Below are 23,604 nucleotides of genomic sequence, written 5' to 3'. Positions count from 1 at the left end.
CGGCTGGAAAAATGTTACAGATACTTATGATATGCAGCGTTTGCCTTTAGTTGGATGAATGTAATATAATGTTACAAAGTCACAATGACTCATAAATATCAATTTCCTTAACTGTCTTATTGATTAGTAACATGAACTGAATGTCAAAAAGCTCCGTATCCAAAGACATATTTTTGTCTGACTTTGTAACTATTGTGGAGCTTCTAAAAGATGTTGAATCGATAGCCTGGCCTATAGGTTATGGACTCAAGCATGGATTGACTTAAAGAAAATACGATAATTCACTGTGTTAACAATCAAAAGCTTGTTTGTCACCCTCTGTCATCTAAATGATGAGGGATCCGTGTGGTCGGGTTGGACAGTCCTGGTCAGACTGTCGGTCAGAGATGTCCAGGGACTGTAAACAGACAGAAAGGTCATATGGTGCCATTTCTGTCATGTTCCAGGATAAGTCAGCAAGTCAAAAAATCCTATTTCAAATCGAACTATGCTTATTTTCTTGACTGCAAAACAGATCAGTCCAGTTCATATTACGGCTTGCAGTGGTCTGTGATCTTTGTAGAAACCATTTTCGAATTATTTCAAAATGACATTCCTGGGAAAACTAATGCTGATTCATTGGTTTCAGAAACTTATTCAACATTCACTACCCATCTTCTATTCTCAGAAGTCTTCAGCTCCCTCTTTTCTGTCTCTGGCACTTCCTCTCTTCTGTATGCCTTCCTCTTGCTCTTGCCATCTCCCCAGCAGGTCCTGATGTATCCTAAGCAGAGTCTCCCAGTGGGCCAATACATGTCTACCCTACAGCTGTTGTGAGGGCCCGCTGTGCATCTATAAAGCTCTCCTTCTTGGTGTGTCTCCCTTTGATTATCTTCATTACCATCTCGCTCTCTCTTTATTTAAACCCACAGTTGGTTTCAGTGGCACAACTGATGGCACCCTAGGAAAAGCACTTGGCTTCCTTTTCAATCACTTCTCAAACAGAGGGTTACGCAATGCACGACAGTCAACACATACGCACTCAGAGTAGGCTGGTAAACACAAACAATGCTTAAGGCCAAAAAAATTCAAGGAGAGGAGGGGAGAAGATAGCAATAGATAAAAACAAATACAAAAAAGTTAAAGAAAATTAATGACAAGTTAACGACTGAATATTTTTTGGTGGCTAAATAAATGATCAAAACATTGCTTTTCAAAGTGACAATATACGTGAGCTGTTTTTAAACATTTAAATCATGAGTAGCAGAAAATGTAATTGGTCACTGCAGGAATGCTTTGCGTAAAAATACACGCAACGTTTGATCATGTGAGGAAATTCACTCCAGCCAAGGAAACAGTGAGTGGAGAATGCTTATTGTCTGCCTATGCAGCGCCACTCTAGTGACTGTAGACGACAAATTAGTGGAATGAGGACCATTCATTTTATTTCCCTCCCGGGAGTGCTTAATTGGACATTGTGCACAAATGTGTGTGCATGCATTTAAAAGAGTGTGTTTCATGGACAAGGTCAGTGTAGCAGAAGAATCCCCGGAAAGTTTCCCTTTCTCTGCGCAGTGATTCAGGAAATGCACTGAGACAAGGAGCTATTGTCATGAAAAACCAGCTGCAAGGAGTGTGTGTCCGTGTAAGGTCAATGCACTTTTAATGCTATTGGACTGAATCTGAGTTGTCTGACCAGCTGGATAAATCTTGTATTGATTGTGACAGGTAAATAGTAGGAGTTATGAAACAAACTTGGTCTATGGGTTGTGAAATTGAGCACAAATTTGTAATAAAACGATTCAACAATTCATCGAGTGAACAATCAAAAGTTGAAGTTGGCTTTGTGTTTATCACCCTGTGTCAGCTAAATGACGAGGGATGAGTTCGGTCAGGTTGGACGGTCCTCTTCAGACTGTCGGTCACTGACATTTAGAAAATGTAAACAGACTGACAAATGGCGCCTTTTCAGTCATTCGCCAGGAAGGGTCTGGCCCTGGTTGTGTAGTTAGGCATGTTTGATCTTTTATGGCCGTGTTCCCAAAAGGTGGTGTGTCACCAGCTATCCAATAAAATGGCAGGAAAAGGTACAAGCGCCCAAAAAAAAATGATATGATGTGACAGAAGTTCAAACAAAAGTAGGATGCAATAAAAGAGACATTGTGTTCTTGTACAATATAGCATGCAATCCTTTTTAATTATTGATTTATACATTTAGTTTCATGATAACTGAGCAAATAGATTTATGACAATGTGATACACATACAGTATTGTGCAAAAGTCTTCTGTCATTTCTTTATATTTTCTTAGGGAAATAGGAAGTAGTTGCAGAGTTTGCTGAAAATTGCTGAGCCTGGAACTTTGATGTTTTCCCTCACACCTTATCTGCATCTTTTCATGTAGTGTGCAGCAGATCATCTCCAGATTGTCTTCACCTCTTCGGTGGTAATCAGGCCAAATAGTAATTTCTTGCCTTGGTCAATTGTCATTTCCAGCTGGAAATCATTTCAACTATCCATGATTTCCAGCTTTCTTTTGTGTAGATTTCCAAACACAAACTAGTGAAGGACATGACTTGGATACATTTTAAAATTAGGGTTTTTTTGCTAAGTTGTCTGTATTTACTGGTTGATTTCTTGAATTAGGTGCAAAAACAATCAAACACACACAGAGACAATCCTCGTTAAATGATCAGGTACAAGAACTGGACTGAAAATGAGCTACAAGAGGTGGCTCAAGACTTTTGCACAGTGCTGTACCTATAGACCTATATATACCTGGCTGATTATAGGGGTTAAAGAACATGTTAACCATAGAGTTTTATCTCTGTGGCTGTTTTGTCGGCTGCACCTGATTAACACATCTGAGTTGAGCTTCCTGTGTTTCCTTCCTCCTGTCACCATCTGTTCACACGTGCATATGCATACAGTTCCATATGATTTCCTTCAAGTTTTCTTTTTCTGTCATTTTTCCATTTTACAGGCACACTTTTCATAGATTTAATTTAAATGAGGGAGGATTAGAGATGAAACTGAAAGCATTAGCTTGGATGATGAGGTCTTATACGCTCCATATGCATATTTTGGTGTATTTATGTGTGTTTGTTTGTAAGTGTAGACAAATGTCTACCTGGAGAATGGCCTGAGGAATCAGAGGCCAAACCGTGCCATCTGGTCCTACAGCCTGGAACTGACCAGTCAGCATTAAGTCAACAGCTCTCTCTCTCTCCATCTCTCTGGTTCTCCCTTCTCTCCCCCTTTCTGCACATATCCACCCACGCACTGACAGACAGGCCTCGGCTATGTGCGGTCTCAGTGGAGCTCTGATGGCCTTTGTGAGGCAGCCATGCTGGAGGCAACAGGCCCGGCTTAGTGCTCCACTGTGACATGCTGGCTTCGTTATTTCTCCATTCAGTGGAGGATTTGGTGTCATCCTTCCTCCTCTGCGTGAAAAATGAAATCAGGCTTTGTGAGCATTTTTTCCAGTGAGGCACTAACAAGAGGAGATTTATTTTAAAAAAGACTGAAAAGAATATGCATTCAAATTTATCAGTATGCAGCACAACTTGATACTGGGTGAGGCTAACTGTCTTTTGTGGTCCAGACTTGTTTTGAAGCTACAGTGTGCTGATCCTGTATCGTTTTTTTCCAGTATGAAATGTATGATGTCTGTTGATCAAACATGATGTTTGGACCAGATTCTCTGGATTAGCTTGTGACCCAAGTTGTATGAAAATTCTTGCAACAATTTATATTAATAGCTAATGCCTGGTCTAATCAAATGCATTCAACAGTGTAAACCTTTATTTTTTGTTTTGCTTTTGGTTTTTTTTTTTCCTGCAACCAGGTTTGCAACAGCAGAAATGCGCACCTCAACACTAGACAACCAACGGGTGACATGTTAGTCGCAACGTCCAACTTTTATACTGTCTATACTCCCAACATACTCTAATATTCAATTTAATTTAATTCAGTTTCATTTATATAGCATAAAATCACAACGTCAGTCACCTCAAGGCACTTTTATAATACTGAAAAGCAACAATAATAAGGAAAATCCTACATACCAGATGATCACCTGTAAGCAAGCACTTGGCGAAGGTGGGAAGGAAAAACTCCTTTTTAACAGGAAGTAGCTTCCTGTAGAACCAAACTCAGGGAGGGCCAGCCATTGGCTGTGACTGGTTGAGGGTGAGGAAATGCCCAACTTTAAGGTAGGATAAACATGTTTACAGCTTGATAGAAACCGTGGCTTCATTCTCTAGCTAATTTTTCCTTGTATAAACACCATACAGAGGGAAACCAGTGTGCCTGTTTATGTTGCATTAAAGTTTGAAAGTGAGTGACAGACACGTGCTGTCACATAGAGTCACATAGAGACTGACTGTCTGAAAGATGCTTGCAAAAGTTGGCTCTGCACTTTTTTAATCTGGTAAGTGTATCACAGGATTTCCTGAGAAGTACTAGTAGACATCTTAATCGAACAAACAGTGATTGCTCAACTGAGTTGGTGCTGTTGAAATAATGTTTTGCTTTTTTTTCTTAAATGTCATTTAATAGCTTTAAACAACATTTAATGACACTGTAATCAGTTACAAAACAAGCATGCTGACCGTAAGACACATTTACTCTTCTGTGATAACAGGTCACACAATGTGAGTCACGTATTAGCAAGTAGCGAGTGTAAAGCACTGTTGGTTTCTTGGTTCAGTGCACTCTACACCCAGCATTTAGTGGGTGTAGAGTCATAACATCTTGCATAGACACAAATAATCTCTACGCGACACGTAGCTATTGTTGCACCCTTTGAATTTAGTGATGGTGTTAGCATTTATGTTTAACTGACCTAACCACTTACGGCTTACGTTTCAACTAAAGAGCAACAAAGTGCATAAAAGCTGCCAAACATTTATTGTGGCTTTTTTGACTCTGGCTCATTCTGACCAAACATGAACAAAAACACTAATTACTTTGGGTATTTTTAATGGTTCCATACAAATTGAGTTCACAGCTGACAGTCGTGAGGTCGACGACTCTCTTAGGCTACGTTCACACTGCAGGTCTTAATGCTCAATTCTGATATTTTTTGATCAAATCCGATTTTTTGGTCTACTTGTTCACACTACAAATAAAATGTGACAGCAAACGCGCTGTAGTGTGAACGCTCAAAGCGGCCCGCATGCGCGAAAGAAGACGTCACACACAACGCGCTCTGTTTAGACCCAGAGCAAACAGTATTGTTTGACTGATGGCCCTGAATATAAAGACTTGTTTCGGACTTTACGTTTCCCAATTTTGCTTTAACTTATAAAGTTATTTTGTTATATACATATATCTTTATTGCTGTTTTAGAGAGGAGCGGTGCTTCAAAGGATAGTTGCAGATTTCTGTCAGAATCTGCAGATTATACAGTACAAATGAAATGTTCACGTTTCCCATACTGTCTTCCCAACAGTTTCACTGGATGGCCAGGAAGCGTTCACGACGTCTTCTCGGCTCGCTTCTTCAGCGCTGATAATTGGTGTCTGTCTTGTGTCAGTGACATACAAGACGGATTTAATGCGACACGACCATTCAAACAGCAGTCGCTTTTAAAACATCAGATATGTATCGGATTCTGTACCACATACGAAAATGACCCAAGTCGGATTTGTGACCCAAGTTGGATTTGTGCTGTTCACACTGTCATACCATGATCGCATATGGGTCGCATAGGGTCAAAAAAGTCGGATTTGATGCGCTTTCGCCTGCAGTGTGAAGGTAGCCTTACTCGGCCTTTCTCTCTGCCTGTCTGGAGGAGGGGCGGTTTGTTAGCAACACCGTCAGCACCTGTGCCCAGTGTGCTAGAGTGCTAAAAAAGCCTTCACTGCCGTGGATTTTTGTAGATCCTACGACGTAACCTACATAAGTGGCCGCCTCCCTCACCAGCATTCACACTTTTCTGTGGTGTTTCATGTGTCAATTACATCGTGGTTGAGTTGCAGTGTTTCATACGCGGTGCCAGCCACAATAGAAACAAATAAAATGCTGGGATTTTTTTTTTCCTCCTGGGTCCACAGTTTTTGTTGTGGTCAAAGGCAAACAATTTTTTTATTAATTAGCATTTTGTGCATGTGTCTCCCTTGTTGTCATGCCCTGTTTGTGACACACGGAAGTCTCCACTACCCTCCTTGTGCTCCACTTAAATTTAGCTTTAAGCAGCTCAGGAGTTGAGTGGCATGTTTTCCTCTTCGGGGTAAAATGCCTTTATGTTCTTGCTGAGAGCGTTCAGTACTAAGTAACTCGACTCTGCTGAAAACAGTGCTTATATATACTTGATGCCCTCAACACCTACAGGAACTACACACAAAATACTAAACAGCCTCAGCTTCAGGTGCTAACCTTGCCAAATTTTCTCATTATGATGTGACACAATAAGAAGATTTTATTGATACTAGTACTGAGTCACTTTTTACGTCCCAATCAGTCCTCCCTGTGGACAAGAAGTCGGGTTGGCACAGGCCTACACACATCTTCAGTGACAGTGCAACTGTTTTTATCATCACTGACTCAGAATGTAGAGTAGATACAGATAAGAAAGAAAAAGCTTGCATGGTGCTTGATGTCAATGCACAACTGAAACAAGCACACCGCTTAATAAGACGAATAGATAAGCCTCAAGGGGGCATGATTTGGATGATTTGATCAATTCTTACCCGTTCTTAAATCAAGCTAGTTCTTAATTTCCATCCTACTTATACATGAGCCTGACAGCTGGGTGATTACTTACTAGCCCATTAGCTTTTTAGGCTATTTTTCTGAAATCAGACAGCCTAAATGCTTGTGTTAAGTCGATTAACTTCCTGGTATTGATGGTGTTATTAACTGCTGTGTTTTGATTTAAATAATTGTATCATTTACTGGTTCTTTGCCAGTTTGTAGTTTGACTGATCATTTCCTATTAACAGTCCGCATTAGGCATCAAGCCACTTACTACAGCAGTATAAGTAGAAAGACATTTAGGTTTAAGATTTCAGGAGAATAATGAAGCACAATAGGTTACTTTCCACTCAGTGTCAGGTAGATAGGGTTTTGAGGGTAAGATTCCAGACCTGGCATATGCCAGATGGAGGAAAGACGCAAAACCCCCTGGCACTATCTGTGACTATGTTATTTTCAACAGAAAAACACATCATACAGTGCGAAACAGGCTACTTAAAATACGTAAATGATGTCTAGAAGCATAAGAAGGCTAAGTGTGGGATTATGTAAAAAATATTTATCATGTCATCAAAACCTGAACATGAGTAATTTAGGGCAGATCCTCCCACTCTCAACACACACATGCACACACAGTTTCACTCGACAAGACCGAGTACCTGTATGATATAAGTGACAACATGCTTTGTGTTTTTATTTCCATGTTGCGCTCAGAGCTTTCGTGTAACTGAAAGACGGGCAGCATCAGAAACGCAAGCCTACAGCACTGATGACCTCTTACTCTTCTGCCTACCATGTGGCATGCTAATACTGACGTGACTACTTCAAAACTTGCGATAAAGGACATCTGATTTTTTTTTTTTTTCTTTAACCCTCTCAGGCTCAAATTAAACTTTTTGTTGCTAATGCACAACCAAGTCCTGCAGTGGTACTTCTGAGTAAAAAAACCTGTATGTGGGGTAATCAGGTTGTTAGTTTTTAACTGTTGCAAATCGGCAACGCATGCCTCGAGAGGGTTAAACTGTTATACTCTTTAGATCAGAGGAACAGTCAACAAAACATGTAGCTGGTGAACAATACCCAAAGATTTTCATCGCCCACTAATCATGGAGTGGTTGGTTTGATCCCCAGTCTAAGTGCCAAATTTTAAAACCTGCCCCACATATGTCATCAGAGTGTGGAAAAAGGTGTGTAATATTTGCATTTTTTTGTCATCATGTCAGAAAAACAGAAAAAGTGTCCTTTTTTAAGCTTCCTGTTAAATAGGTCAGAGCAGGAACTTTAAATATCTCCCGTTCAGTCTTTTATGAACACTTTCTGCTCTTCAAGCACTTTTTTAATACAGTAAAATCCTGTATAAACATCTAATATTTCTGTGCTGACCTGGTTTCCTTTCATTGTTTGCTCTTCTGCAGCTGACCCAAATGTCTGTGTCCTCTAATGCTTGCCTTGGTTACACAATGCCAGTGAAAACAACTTTAGCTGTTCAGTGATATCCAGCAAGGGCATAAAAGTCTCAGAGATATGGTAATCGTGCGAGATGCGTCTGCCTTATCAGCAGGCAGACCTAATTGCAGTTATGCTGTAGCTGTTTCCGCTGTCCACAGAGTGCTGTATTTGTTCTTGTATTATGGTGTTAGGAGAATAAAATGCTAATTCATCTTCTAAAATGGGTATGTAGGATTCCCAGTGGTGAGATGTTAGTGATAATGAGCAAAACCTATTTGAAGGTAAGAATTATAGCTGTCTGAGGACCGTAAATGCCAAACTAGTTTAGATGCAATTTTTGAACTGTGCTCAACACACTTTGTCCAAACAATAGTCTGGGAGCAAACATGTAGGCTGAGGAAGATCCAAAACAGTTATTAGTACAAATGTATAAAGACCCAAAGTCCTGGTCTACTTCTTAAGACTCTTAAGAGTCTTGGCCATACACACACTGCCTACCTGTTTTGTTTTTCAGTGCAGAAAAATACATCCTGTTGTTCCTGTGCTCATAATAACATCATGGTCTAATTTTACTATTAAGTCCAGGAGCAGATATGAGCTGAAAGCATACTTTAAAAAAAATCTCTTTATTCAATGAAAAAAATGCAAGAAAGTACAAAGCAGATGCGTGCTCAGTGGTAAAATGACATACTGGCTCTAATAAGCATAATGCTGTAATATATAATCAGAACAAACACATCACTAATTCAATTCGTCCAGAAGAATAGATCTAGGCCACAGCGTTCCTGCCAACCACCGTGTACCTCGAGTTCAGGTTTTTTGGAAATATTACCGCAATCCAGGAAAATAAAGCACAACGCCACAGAAAAGCAAGAAGTGCCATTTAAATCTGAGCAGTAGTAGTTCAGCAAGACGCTGTCGCCATGGCAGCTTGGTCTGATTAAGCATTAAAATCTGGGTGTAAAGCGCTGATAACTATATGCACCAACTTTGGACTGGGACAAACGTGGGCTAAGAAAAAGGGTTGAGTTTCAGCTGATGAGTTGAAGCTACTTTCAGTTGCTCCCTGAATTTGTCCAGAAGAAGAACAGGTCTAAGCCACAGCAGGTTGCTCCGTATGTTTGATTTGGCAGATTTTCAGGTTGGCAGTCCTTCCTGACTCAACCGGGCAAACCACTGCACTATGGAGCCACGTACCCCATGGAATCATGGTCAATATTTTAATGTTTAACATTTTAAAGATGTTTAAAATGAATACAAGTACATGTTAAGCATATTGAGTTTAGGTTTAATATGATAAAATGTGCTATATATAATTAAGAATGCAATACACGGGTATATGGGTTAGCTTATTTTTAAAACAAAACATCATTCAGTCCCAGCAGCCCATTCAGGTTTCAGCGTCACATGAAGAGCAAATAACTGCTGATCATTCTTATTCTTCCTGTCTTGCTTGTGAATAGTGTAGTCTTCATGGAGACGGACATGCAGCGCAAACATTTAGCCTTCTGTAGCCAAGTAACACCCTCCCTCCCACTGTCTCCACATACACAAGAGGTTTGCTGGCTGAGTTTGCTTAACCTGCTTGAACTGCAGCATTTTCTCAGGACTCGGCTTCATCTCGGGGCTTTATCTACCACAAAACCCAAGCCGACCAGGCAGTGGAAAATTCCCTAAACCCAAACGTGACAGAAGGCTTTTATCGACAGGGTGTGAAACATGGCAATCAAAGAAAAAAGGAAAACCAAAAGCTTTTAATCTGCAAAATCTGGGACATGCAATAATCCCAGGTCAGTCTCTCTTGCTATAGGTCTCTGATTTTTGTCATGCACACACATTCACATTCTGCTCTTCAAATGGGAACTTGAATTACTTTTGTGTGTGTGTCTGTGTTTTAATTACTAAGAGAGAAGCTAAGAGAAGTTTTCACAGATTTATTGTGCTGGGTTTGAGCCAGAATAGGTGAGAGAACTGCTGCTGGCTGTTACTGTTCTCAGCACATACATATGAGTGCGAAGCCCCTCTGCAGGAGGCCTCTCACATCCCTGCAGCCAGCATGAAAACAGATTGTTTATATATTCTGCTAAATATTGCAGAAAACTTGTGGATATAAAATGGAAGGACGCCACCATCGTTCCTTCAAGTGCCCAGTAACTAAAGTGAAAGTTAAAGGCTCCCTATAAAAGTAAAAATGTATCGATAACATCTTAAACAATGATTTACTCATGAACCAAGCCCCTTTTTGCTATTTTTTCTTATGTAATATAATTATAATGTTTAAGTATCAATCAATCAACACAGACATTAACATTTCCTTTGTTTTGTTTTGGGGGGGGGGTTTTTTCTCAAATGGGCATTGGCATCGTTCTCAAAGTCACGTACGGCGGGGCGAGTCCTTCTACAGCGGGGCCTTTCCTTCTCAATGAAACCTTCACAAAAGGCAAGATGAAAGATAAATCCAGCAAAAAGGGCGGAAACGGAGCAAAATGAAATAAATGCTGACTTACTGCGTTCCCATTCTGTTTCACACATCACGCCTGTTTGGTGGGAGTGTGTGCCAGTGGAAAGCAAGTAGCCTCTGACACCTTAGCCTTACTTTTGGATGGCATCCACTTTGACACTATGTATAGGAAGGCATCACAGTGTGTGTGTGCAGGCATACACCGTGACACAGCACAATACCCGGTCCCTAGCCAAAACACAGAGGGTGGGACCCACACCCTGGCTCTGTGCTAAGTGTCACATAGAGCTCTCCAGGGGACGTGATTGTACACACTTGCTAAAAGGATAGGGCCCCCCGCCTCCCCTCCTCCAGCGTGCCCACTTTTCCTATACTGGCACCACTCCTGAATTGAAAGGAAATGCAACATCACACGTAATTATCTGCATATACGCTGCACCACTGATCAGATGATTAGCATGGAAAGATATTATTATATAATCTTAATTGTAGTGGAGGTCACATCACTCATGTTTAGTTACCTGCTATGTAAAGTTTCTGGTACCCAGAATTTACCTTTCTAAGTTTCTATTAGTATTATTTTATATATCAAAGAGAAAGCATGGATTAGATGTCATAGATGGAGCTTTGGTTCTGTCTCTCCTCTTTTGCTCCTACCTGGCAGCTCCATAGTCAACATGCTTTGCCCAATACTATCCCTCCTCTGAAGATGTCAAAACCAACACTGTCTCTCTAACTTTGTGTCCAAAACTTCCCTTTGAATGGTTGAACACCAGGTATTTAAACTTATTCACCATCATTGCCTCTACTCTTTGCAGCCTCTCCTTTCCACCTACCTCACTCCCATTCACACACACATCTATTCTGCCTTGCCTCTACTTACTTTCAGACTCTTATTTCAGGATGTTTTACATTTTGGATGTACTGCTGTGGAACTTTAAAATTTAACCAGTGCTGATCATCTCTCTTTTGCTGATTTGATCACCCTCAGTTGTACTACAGTTGGGTCTATATAGTGAATTAATAGATGTAAGCACAATGACACGAGTGAACACGATAAACTATATTGCCAAAAGTATTCGCTTTGCTGCTTTCACACATACATGAACTTGGGTGACATCTCATTCTTAGTCCATAGGGTTTATAATATAATGTTGGCCCACCTTTTGCAGCTTCAACTCTTCTGGGAAGACTTTCCTGTCCTCTAATTAATGGCAGAGGTTGCGGTCAGGACTCATCCATGTCTTTATGGACCTTTATGGAAACCCATTACATGACGTGTTCTACACACTGTTCTTGAGCTAATCTTAAGGCCACAGTAAGTTTAGAGCTCTGCAGCAATTGACTCTGCAGAAAGTTTAGACCTCTGTGCACCACTGACCCCACTCTGTGATTTGTACTCTCCTGAAAGCAGCCACAAAAGTGTTTGGAACACCTGAATTTAATGATTTGCATGGGTGACTGAATACTTCTGGCAGTATATTGTATATTTTGATACCTTTCCAGAGGTATTTGTAGCTTTGGAGAACCACCTGTGCCAGCAGAAGCAGCCGGGATCATTTCCATAAAAGTAAACCATGCAAAACAGAACGTTTGGGGTTTATCTGACAATCATTAGTGAGATGCTTGCAGTAGCTTCGCCCATATTCAACTGACGTCAGTGCCTCCAACTTTGGACCCAGCAGTTTCGTGGTGCACAGTAGATAAACTGAAATACATTTGCCATGTGACATGCAGCAGCCAGTTAAATATTTAGTGTAGTATAATATTTCACATTCTCTTCACTGTAAAAGAGTATCAGTATTCATCTTTGTCTCATAATCCTTTAAAAAATGTAAAAACACACACACACACACACACTACAGGTAGAGCACCAGAAAGCAATCGTCTCCACCAGCCCAGTTCTATCTTCAAACACGTTGTCCAATAACCACACAGGAGAGTCTATTCGTCATTTACTCACCTCTCCTACGTCAGCAGCTGAGAGATAAAAACATGTCTGTGTCAAACAGTTACTTATGAGTATGTTTGCAGACCTTGAGGTTTGAACGGTTTAGAAAAATAAAGACAAATGATGTCACAAATGTACAAGAGACAACAAGTTTGTTAGTAAAACTGTTTCTAACAGTTCGATCAGACCAGAAATGCAGCATTTTTTACAGACCGTGTTACAGATTTTATTAAGACAATGACATCATTGAAAGTAAAGATTAAAAACAAACTGAACTCCACAACCTGCCATCATAACACACTGTTCTGACGAGATTCAGCTACACGTATTCAGTCACTGGGTTTTTCAGCCTGAAGCGCATGGATACCTAAATGTGAATAACAAGATGAGTGCATTTTTCCCCTTCTTTTTAAATATCTTTATGTCATCATGCAGGAAGCATGACAAACTGTCTTTGGGGAAATGGCGGTTCCTATATTTACAAATTGTACTGTTAAGTTTTGGTTGGCTATAGCGCACACAGACACAGATTATTTCTGAAGCTCAAGAGCAGTTTTTGTTGTTTTCGTTTCAAATATTTTTATTGAGAGCAAGTATCATGATTGTAGTTTTTACAAATTGACATAACATAACTTATGCTCCTTTTTTTCTAAACTAACAAGGCAAATAATTAAACAACACCAACAAAAAAAATAAAAAATAAAAAAAAAATAAAAATAAAAATAAAAATAAAAAAAAAAACCCGCAGTCACCCATAAGGGGTCCCAATACCCCGGCTGTCGGCAAAAGGGAAGAGAAACAAGTAAACAAAGTTTTATATTTTCCCAAGGTATATAAGTAAAGGGTGCCAGATTAATTCAAAATCTTTTACATTGTCATTCATACTATATCTTATTTTTTCAAGGTGAAGAGTGTTTATAAGTTCAGTAAGCCACATTTTTAATACAGGAGTCTCATTGCCTTTCCAAAGCTGCAGGATCAATTTCTTTGCAATAATCAAAGCATATGCCATAAACCTTTTTTGAGAGTGTTGTAAATTTTGTGTTTCATTGGAAATCCCAAAGATGATTACTGTCGGATTTGGTTCAATCTTACTTTTAAAAATATTAGACATATAAGTAAAAATATCATACCAAAAACCCTGAAGCCTTGGACATAGTGCAAAACAATGTAACAGATTTCCATAGTGTATCTTGCATTTTTCACAGAGGGGGGAACACTCTGGATACATTTTGTGAAGTTTTTCCCTTGAATAGTGTAGTCTGTGTATAATTTTGTACTGAATTAAACAGTGACGGGAATTAATAAAAGGCGTATTTATGTTGTGTAAGGCCTCCTGCCAGAAATCTTCTGATAGGAGAGTCCCAAAATCTTTTTCCCACTCCTCTTTGATTGAAGTAGTTGAAGGTATACTCATCTCCTGTATTGAATTATAAAATAATGAAATTCTCTGTTCAAACCCCCTTCCATCACTAAGACATCTGTCCAAAGGATCGGACGATATGTTTTCAAATTGTGGCAGGTATGTACGGATATAGTCTCTTAGTTGAAGATATCTAAAAAAATGACTGTGAGGCAATCCAAATCTATCTTTTAAATGTTGGAATGACATAAAAGTATCATTTAGGTATAAATCTTTTAATTTACAAATTCCCAATTCCTGCCATATATTGAAAGCTCCGTCTACACATGATGGAAGGAAAGAGGGGTTAGCTGTAATGGATGTACACATTGATAGTTTTTTCAATTTGAAGTGCTTAATTATTTGTCTCCAAATTTGTACGGTATTATAAATCACTGGATTCGAATTGTAATATGAGTTTGTCAAAAGAATAGGAGAGAGTAGTATTCCACCAACACAGTAAGGAAGGCAATCCTCCCGCTCCATCTGTAAGCCGTTAGGGAGTATTGCTGTGTCATCCAATAGAAGGGAAATTATTCTTAAATTTGATGCCCAGTAGTAGTACATAAAGTTAGGTAGTGTAAGTCCACCAAGGGATCTATGTTTGCATAAGTGGTCTTTTTTTATTCTATGTGTTTTATAATTCCATATAAATGGCATAATGATGGCGTCCATCTTTTTAAAAAAAGATTTGGGCAAGAAAATTGGGATGTTTTGAACCAGATACAAATACTGCGGGAGGAATACCATTCTTATTGAATTCACTCTCCCTATTAAAGAAATAGGAAGTGTCCTCCAGTACTGAATGTTATTTTTAAGTTTCTCCAGTAAGGGAAGAAAATTCTCTTTCATTAGGGAGCTGTGTTTTTTTGGTATTGTAATGCCCAAGTAAGTGATTTTTTCATAGGTTATTTTAAATGGGAAAGATGTAAGCCATTGTTTATTCTCTAATTTAATGGGCAGTATTTCGCTTTTTCCCCAGTTAATCTTGTAGCCTGCGAAAGTACTGAATTTATCAATCACGGAGAGAATTGCTGGGAGGGATATTAATGGTTTTGTTATGTATAATAATATGTCGTCAGCATAAAGCGATATAGAATTAGAAGTGTATGTTGTATCATAACCGTGTATATCCATATGGGTTCGAATTGTCTGTGCTAAGGGTTCCAAAGCCAGGGCAAATAATAAAGGACTAAGAGCGCATCCTTGTCTTGTACCTCTGCTGAGTTTAAACTGAGTTGATAATGTCTGATTTGTAAGAATTCTGGCTGTGGGATTATTGTAAAGTAGTTTTATCCAAGAGATGAAATCTTGTCCCAGTTGAAATTTTTCTAGGACTGCAAAGAGGTAGGACCACTCCACATGATCGAATGCCTTTTCGGCATCCAAGCTAAGTATAAGTAGGTCCTGTTGTACCTTGGGGGAATAGATTATATTAAATAGACGTCGAAGATTATTAAAAGAACTCCTGTTTGGAATGAAACCTGTTTGGTCTGAATGCACCAATTTATCTATTACTGTATTAAGTCTACTCGCTAGTATTTTAGCCAGAATTTTTTGATCAGAATTTAATAGAGAAATAGGTCTATATGATCCCACTTCCTCCAATGCTTTGCCTTTTTTTGGAAGTACTATAATAGTTGCTTCATTCAATGTTGGAGGTAGGGTGCTCATTTTGTATGCATGGTTATATAATTTAAATAGATATGGACTTAATTTGATCTTAAAGTATTTATAAAACTCATTCCCTAACCCATCAGGGCCTGGACTCTTGTTGTTTTTTAGTAATCCGATAGATTTTGTAATTTCTTCAATTGTGATCTTAGCGTTCAAAATATTGGCATTTGTCTGGTCTAACACAGGAAGATCACATTTATCTAAAAATTCCTGCATTTCATTAGGCCCTGCAGTGGGATGAGAAGTATAGAGGGATTCATAAAACTGTCTAAAGTTATCGTTAATATCTTTATGTGATGTGACCAGATTTCCGTTACTTGTTCTGATTTTATGAATCGCTCTATCATTTTCTAGTTTCTTTAGTTGTCTGGCTAGCAACTTATGGGGTTTATCCCCAAATTCAAAATAGTTCTGTCTCACAAAAGTGAGAGTTCTATTAATATTAATAGATAATATTTGGTTTAGTTTATATTTTAGTGCACAAATAGTATTATACTTATCTAAAGAAGGAGCCATTGCATTATTGACGTCCAGTTCGTGGATTCTTTTTTCTAAATTTAGCTGTTCTAATTTATTCCTTTTGTTCCGTGACGCTTGATATGATATTATAAACCCCCTGATATAAGCTTTAAACGTTTCCCATAGTATATCTGGAGAGGTCTCAGCATTATCGTTTATATCAAAGAATAAAGACATCTGAGAGTTTATATATTGTTTAAATTCTAAATCGTTCAGTAATTGTGGGTCAAATCTCCAATTTCTGTATGTTTTAATGGGGTTACTAAGTGCAAAGGAGCAAGTAACGGGGCAGTGATCAGAGATAATAATATTATGATAGGTTGCATTTCGAATTAGGGGGAGCATTTTTCCATCCACCAAAAAATAATCAATCCTTGAATAACTATTGTGTACGTGGGAGTGGAAAGAATACTCTCTACCTGATGGATTTAAAATTCTCCACGCATCACAGATATTCATATTCTTCATATATGTTTTAATAAAGTTACTGCTTTTACACGGTGTGATTTTTTTGGTCAAGGATTTATCCAAATATGGGTCTAATACTAGGTTAAAGTCACCTCCAATTATTAAATTACTGTTGGGTATATCCGGAATTAAGCTGAAGAAGCTGAAGCAGTTTTTGTTGTTTTCATTTGCAAATTTAGGCTTGTTGACAATTCATCCATAAATAATGAACATAAACTGCAATTTCAGCAACTTTATTGGCAAATGGTGGCAAATTTATATTGGATTTGATTGTTTTCTTATATTTGTCACTCCAGACATTTTTGACTTTTGTATTCTACAAATAAACAAACTTTCCTCTCTCAGTGCTTGATAGTGATACTCTTCACCTCTGTGAAGAAGTGATAGGAATCTTTTCCTCCCTCCCTTCCCACACCAGAGTTCTTCATTCCTCCAAATGGGAGGTTCAGATCTCTCACCAGCCAGCAGTTGGTCCACACCAGACCTGCTTGCAACCGCTGGGCCACCCTGTGAACCTTCCCCACATCCTTGGACCACACTGTGGCTGACAGACCGTAACGTACACCATTGCCCCTGGCAACAGCTTCATCCTCAGTATCAAAGGGGCTGATGCAGGTGACGGGACCAAAGATCTCCTCCTGCATGACACGGGAGCTGTCAGATATGCCTGTGATGACCGTCGTCGGCATGAAGTATCCAGACTTGTTGCGCTGCGGGAGGTCCAGCTGGTCGAGCCCCTCACCGCAGTGAATTATGCCACCTTCTGATTTGGCAAGGGCTATATAGCTACGAACCTTTGGATTTGAAAGGAGACATCAGAGACATCAGACATCAGAAATTTAAACAACAAGTGTTTAGTCACATTCTGCATTACATGTAAGCACCTTCTCCAGGTGTTCTTTACTGATGAGCGCTCCATTTTTGCTGCTGGGGTCAGAGGGGACACCAGTCTTCCACTTCTTAGCCGCAGCCACAAACCTTTCCAGGAACTCCGAGTAAATACTCCTCTCTACATAAATCCTGCTGGTACACAGGCAGACTTCACCCTAAGAGGAGAAGAAATGGAGAAGATAAAAATGGAGGAATTCAGAAAGTTGTTTTTTGACAACCCACCTTAAGACAAAAAGTTGGGCTGTGATTGCCCCCTTGTGGACAAACTATGTTATTACACCCTCAACACATACAGAAGCTCCTGTTACAGATAATCACCTTCATTTCATTTGCATTAAGAAGTTCAATGAAAGAAAATTTGAAAAAAAAAATTCCCGTTAAGTATGTATTAAAAATGGACCTTCTGGGCTTTGTTTTACAGTTTTTTTGCACACCGGCAATTTATACATATCAAATCAAACTCATCAAGTTAGGTTGTGACGGATTCTGCAGTCTAACGTATATTCAAAACACCTACCGTCACATTTCAGTACAAAAAAAAAGATTAACTTTAACACTTCTAAACTGACAACAAACATTTCCAGCTATGATCTGGAGAGCATGAGATTAATAACCTTGTAATAAAGAAATGATTTCTTGAACTTTTCGTTCTGTAAAAATGTGCTTCACTGCTGCACATTCCCCAACAAATTTCCAGTTAAAATAACAATCTGTGGACACAGAAGCTCTAAAGACTCTCGGGCAGCTGTCCTGTCAATTGAGTTTATAATATATAAAAGCCAAAACTAAAAGTGATGGTACCCATAAATAAAATTAATAAAGCTAAACAGTCCTAAAGAAAAAAATATCCTCAGTCACATTTTGTCTTCACCTGATTGAGAAAGCTGGATCGGACGGTGGTCTCGATGCACTGGTCTAAGTCTGCGTCAGCAAAAATAATAGCTGGGTTTTTGCCTCCCAGCTCCAGTGAGAGCTTCTTACAGTAGGGGGCGCTCCGCTCGGTAATGCGCTGGGCAGTGGCTGTGGACCCAGTGAAGGAGACTAAAGGGACCTCGGGGTGACTAACAAGCGCGTCACCGGCTCTTGGACCACTGCCAAATACGATGTTGACGACACCGGGAGGAACACCTAAAGAGATGAAGACGATTGCAGACCACTGATTAATTTCGCACTACAGTGGTCCCTCGCTGTAACGCGGTTCACCTTTCGCAGCCTCGCTGCTTTTTGTGTATTTTTCCTTTTTTTTTTTAACAGCGCATTATGTTCTGCGTCCTGATTGGCTGAAGACAATTGCAATCAATCTCGTGCCGTGTGTCCTGCGCAGTACAGAATGCGTTCAGCTTGTCAAATTTAGATAAATCTTCGTTATTTTGCGGGTTATTTTTGGAACGTAACTCCCGCAAGTAACGAGGGACCACTGTACTCATATCTGTTCATTATTTGCAGATTAAAAAAATACCTTAATGAGTTATGTTTTTTGCTTTGCTTTAACTCCATCTGCATGACATTGCACTGTGGGTCCTGTAGTCCTACCTGCTTGCTGCATCAACTTGCACAGCATCCAGGCGGTCACAGAGGTCATCTCGCTGGGTTTGGCCACCACTGTGTTGCCTGCAGCGATTGCAGGTGCAATCTTCCAGGTCAGAAGGTACAGGGGCAGATTCCAGGGACTGATCAAACCAGCTAAAAAACACACCAAAGGCCATTTAAGAGCACATACACAGGACAAATGGGTCATCTGAAGGTTTCACTGCAAGCAGCCGAAGTGCTCACCCACTCCCACGGGGCAGCGGATAGTGTAGTTCAGGCAGCCCATGTGGTCCATTGGGCTGCAGTCGGTGGTGTGGTGAAGCATGGATGTCGAAAAGAAGCGGAAGTTGTACGCTGCCCGGGGAATATCCACAGTCCGTGCAGCTGTTATCGTTTTACCTACAAAGATTCTGAAGTGAGCATCAAAGGGCAAATGAAGCAGTTGGCTACACATTTTTGAGACAGAGTACAAGATTAGACATTCATGAATCAGTATTTGATTAATAAAAAGTGATTTCTGAGCCACTCATTTCTATTCCTGCATTAGTGACCTGATTTCTAAGGTGGCAACATATAAGACAGTCTAAGCAACCTTGGTCTTTGGACTCAGCTTGTGCAAACTCCTCAAGGTTGGCCTCAATCAGGTCAGCCAGTTTGTGGAGGATCTTCGCTCGCTGCTCTGGGCTGCATGCAGACCATTCGGGGAACGCTTCTTTAGCTGCTGCCACTGCTGCATCCACCTGCAGGCATGAGATGAGGTATAAGCAAACTGCACAATTAAGCAGGATCACGTCCAAGAATAGAGCTTGATTCCACTTTGAGAGAATACGCAGGATTGTTTAAGTGACATTTTATTGATACACTCTTAAAATCTTAAAAAGCTGATCCTTTATATTAATTTCTAAGGAGTTCAGAGGACTTAAGAATATTGTTAACTACAATAATATGTACAAGGTCAAACATGAACAGCTGAAGTTAACTGATGTGTTTAATGATTACTTGATTGCTTGCTCTGCAAAGCTCAAAGGTGGCTTTTTCTGAAACCACATTTTATGGAACGCACTAACCTGAAACCTCAAACCTCATTCAGAAAGTTTGTTCTGTTCATCTCTTAAGTCCCTGACACGGAAGAAGTCCCTCGGATGAGTGACAAAAATTTCTCCCAGTGATAATGCAATGTCTAGATGAACACAATAGACTTTCTGGGACTTTCCTACCTGGATGATTAAGCATGCATCAAAACACATACACTAAAATGTACTAATATTGCTGAGTCAAAGGCCTTTAAATCTGACAACAGGATTTGTAATAACAAGCAATCCAACTCAATGCAAAAAATATTCTTGTGCAAATGTTGTGATATTGCAGCTTAGTACAGAAAAAAGAAATTGTATTTAAATAAGACAGCTCTGCAGAAAGCTGTCAGTCCAGCCTAATGCAAACACACAGCAGGACTTATACAAACATGTCTAAACATATGCAAGGATTCATTCAAATCTCAACCTCTTGGTTTTGCAGATGGTTTTAACTTGATCCCCACCTCCTCCTTGCCACTGTCCGGCACTTTGCAGTAGACCTCGCCAGTTGACGGGTCGTAGGAGTCGATGTAACTCCGACAAGAGACGAACTTTCCTCCGATGTAGTTCTCCAGAACCAAAAGTGAGCGCTCTTCTGACATTTTCGACATGCTTGTTAATTACAGGCGCCAAAGTAACACCAGTTCACTTCCCAGAGAAAACGATGACTGCACGTACTGCTAACCTGACAAACACTGGGCCTCCAAAGGAGGGGCTTACTCTCTGATGATCCTATTGCCTAACTCTTTATCAGACCTTATTCACACAGATCTTTGAGCCTGAAAGAATAAACACTTTTTCTACACACAGTATCTTAAAGAGAACCTTAATTAATATCATGGCAATATGTCTGCTCAACACAAAGTTCAGATAGTTAAGATAAATGTGGCTTTCCAGTGTTCATAGACAATATTCAAGCATCTGAGTGACTTTAGGTGTGTTTAGAAAAACTGCAGAGGTCTGAAAAGTTTTATGTTTATTCTCACAGGCTGCTTCATATATCATAAAACTGGGTGATCTACTCCTGCTGGTGGTTAAATGAATGAGGTGAAGCCGTTTTGTTTCAGAAAGACGGACACAAAATGTCAGGTATATGTCGCATGACACTATTTACTTGTCTATAAGTTTAAATGGACATTGCATGCATGGCCTCACAATCTTGGATGGGCCTTGGAGGTCCAGGGCAGCCGAGGGATGTCACTGTACCCCCTTAGTTGAATTCTACTGATATACTTCAAATTATAACTATAAATTACACTAATTCATACTTTTTGGTCATAAAAAAAACTTAAACATCCACACCCCTCATAAGTTTTTGCAGCGCTAGCTCAATTTGATCATTCAGTTCACAGTTTAGTGCATAGCGCTTCTGAGGCAATCATGTAACCGGTATGACTGAGGAGGAGACCAAGAGGATGGATCTATGCAGGTCAGGCTTTGGGAAATACCCTTCATGTCTCTTTGAAACTAAAAAGAGGTCATTCATCAGCTTGCGTAGCTCTAAAGCATGACCCTACTCGCAAATAGCAAAGCAAAAGGAAATGTGTTGGTTCACAGTCAGCCGCCAAGTCCAAACGGTGAGTTTAGTGATACCTGGAGAAGAGATGTCTCTGCTATTTTGCCTTACAGACGGACATTTTTGCACCTTTATAACTGTGGCTATATTTCTGTGACTGTACAATGTGTACATGGTTGTAATCCAACACTGCTAATATCTGAACCTCAATGAAAAGATATAACTGTTTTTTTAAACAAAAACAAAAAACATTAACATAATTTACAGCACCTAAAGTGCTTTCAACTGTATTTGTGTACACAACTCCTTGAGGAAGTGCTGATTCAAAGGTGACTGCCCACGAAGCCATCACATTACTCATCCACTTACAGAGAACGTGATTCACTATTATGATATGAGCCAAAAAACTCATACCACTAACCAAAGTTCTCATCGTTTTCCTACTCCTGGTTTTTTTTTTTTTGTTGGTTTTTTTTTGCAGCACATATATTTTCCTGTAAGGTGAGTAGCGTGTCTGCGTAATGACCACTAACATCCTGTGGCAACTAAGCAACTTTCACGCTGAGTTGCTCACTAGTGCAGGATTTCTTCCTGAGGCCTGTGAATGACTTAAAGATCACTTACTGACATGGACACTAGATCCATGAAGTTAAATCCCAAAGCATACATATACAGTTTACACCTATGTAGTTCATTATAATATTTATGTACATTCATTTATATTAATGTAAGTATCCAATCATCCAGTAGCATCACCTTGTACAGTTACTCATGTAGACATGATCAAAACAATCTGCTGAAGTTAACTGAGCATCAGGATGGGGAAGAAAAGGGATTTAAGTGACTTTAAATGGGGCATGATTGTTGGTGCCAGACATGCTGGTTTGAGTATTCCAGAAACTGCTGATCTCCAGGGCTTACAAAGGATGGCCTGATAGAGAAAATATCCAAAGCAGCAGCTCTTTGGGTGAAAATGTCTTGTTGATGTTTATCACAATAACTCTACTTGTTACAATCAAAGTCTGCAGAAAAGAATCTCTGAACTTGCACACTGAACCTTGAAGCAGATGGGCTGCAGCAGCAGACCACACCGGGTTCTAATCCTGACAGCCTTGTTTAAAACCCCACAGCCTATCCCAGAATTGTTGCTGATCATGTCTATCTCTTTAGAATCACAACGTACACATCTTGTGCTGGCTGCTTCAAGCAAGATAACAACTAACAGGTTTTGCAATAGAGCGTCTTTGGGATGTGGAGGAATGGGATTTGCATTACAGATTTGCAACTGATAAATCTGCAACAACTGTGTGATGCTATCATGTCATTGCGGTCTATAAGCTGGCAACAATCACAAGAAAATGTAACAGAATGGACTAAAAGAAGATACTAAGAAGTTACATGGTCATGGCCCGCATGCATTTGTTAACAGTGACAAAAACTGCTGAACATATCGTTCAGCAGTTTTTGAATGAATCATTGTGTTTGTGTTTGGAGAATTCTTGTATACTCGCTCTACAGGACACGTTCATCCTTTCATATTTCATCTCTTCAGCCGTTTTACCTCAGGGAACGTCACATTAGCACCTACGCAAAAAAACAACCACTATATTTGTTTTTTCCAAAGAGAAAAAGAGAATGGAAACTTAACTCTCATTGAACTCTCACCCTAAATTGTGCGCAATTAGAGGTGACAATGAGTAGGTTGTTCGTCAACATGCGTCAGAGCTTTAAAAAAAAAAAAGTGTGTGGGGGTCACAATTGTGAGCATTTTGTAAAATTATTTCATATTATTAAGCCGGCATTTACATTCTAGCTGTGAGACTGTCAGGACAAAAGCCAAGCTTTGTTCAACTTCACATGCAACACTTTTACTGAAGATGGCCCTTCCAGAAAGGTTTGTTTTTCTTGGCTTATGGGATTATAATAACGAAGAGTCACTAGATGAAAGGATTTTCTCAGATGCAGAAATCAAAACTCAAACCACAAG

The 23,604-nt window shown here is 39.6% G+C and overlaps 1 protein-coding gene across 1 annotated transcript; it reads right to left on the bottom strand.

The window, feature by feature from the left end:
- Nucleotides 1-15,568: 15,568 nt before the first annotated feature.
- On the bottom strand, nt 15,569-20,863 carry aldh8a1 (aldehyde dehydrogenase 8 family, member A1). The gene is made up of 7 exons (XM_026142877.1): nt 20,566-20,863; nt 19,618-19,765; nt 19,269-19,424; nt 19,029-19,178; nt 18,367-18,623; nt 17,489-17,650; nt 15,569-17,398 (listed from the first exon to the last, which is right to left on the bottom strand). The coding sequence occupies exons 1-7, from the start codon at nt 20,710-20,712 to the stop codon at nt 16,946-16,948; spliced, it is 1,473 nt and encodes a 490-aa protein (XP_025998662.1). The 5' UTR covers nt 20,713-20,863; the 3' UTR covers nt 15,569-16,945.
- Nucleotides 20,864-23,604: the final 2,741 nt, after the last annotated feature.

This window comes from Astatotilapia calliptera, chromosome 15 (genome assembly GCF_900246225.1).
Source record: "Astatotilapia calliptera chromosome 15, fAstCal1.2, whole genome shotgun sequence".
Lineage (NCBI taxonomy): Eukaryota > Metazoa > Chordata > Actinopteri > Cichliformes > Cichlidae > Astatotilapia > Astatotilapia calliptera.
Note: the sequence above shows the minus strand (reverse complement) of the source record. Positions and strands in the feature narration are given on the sequence as shown.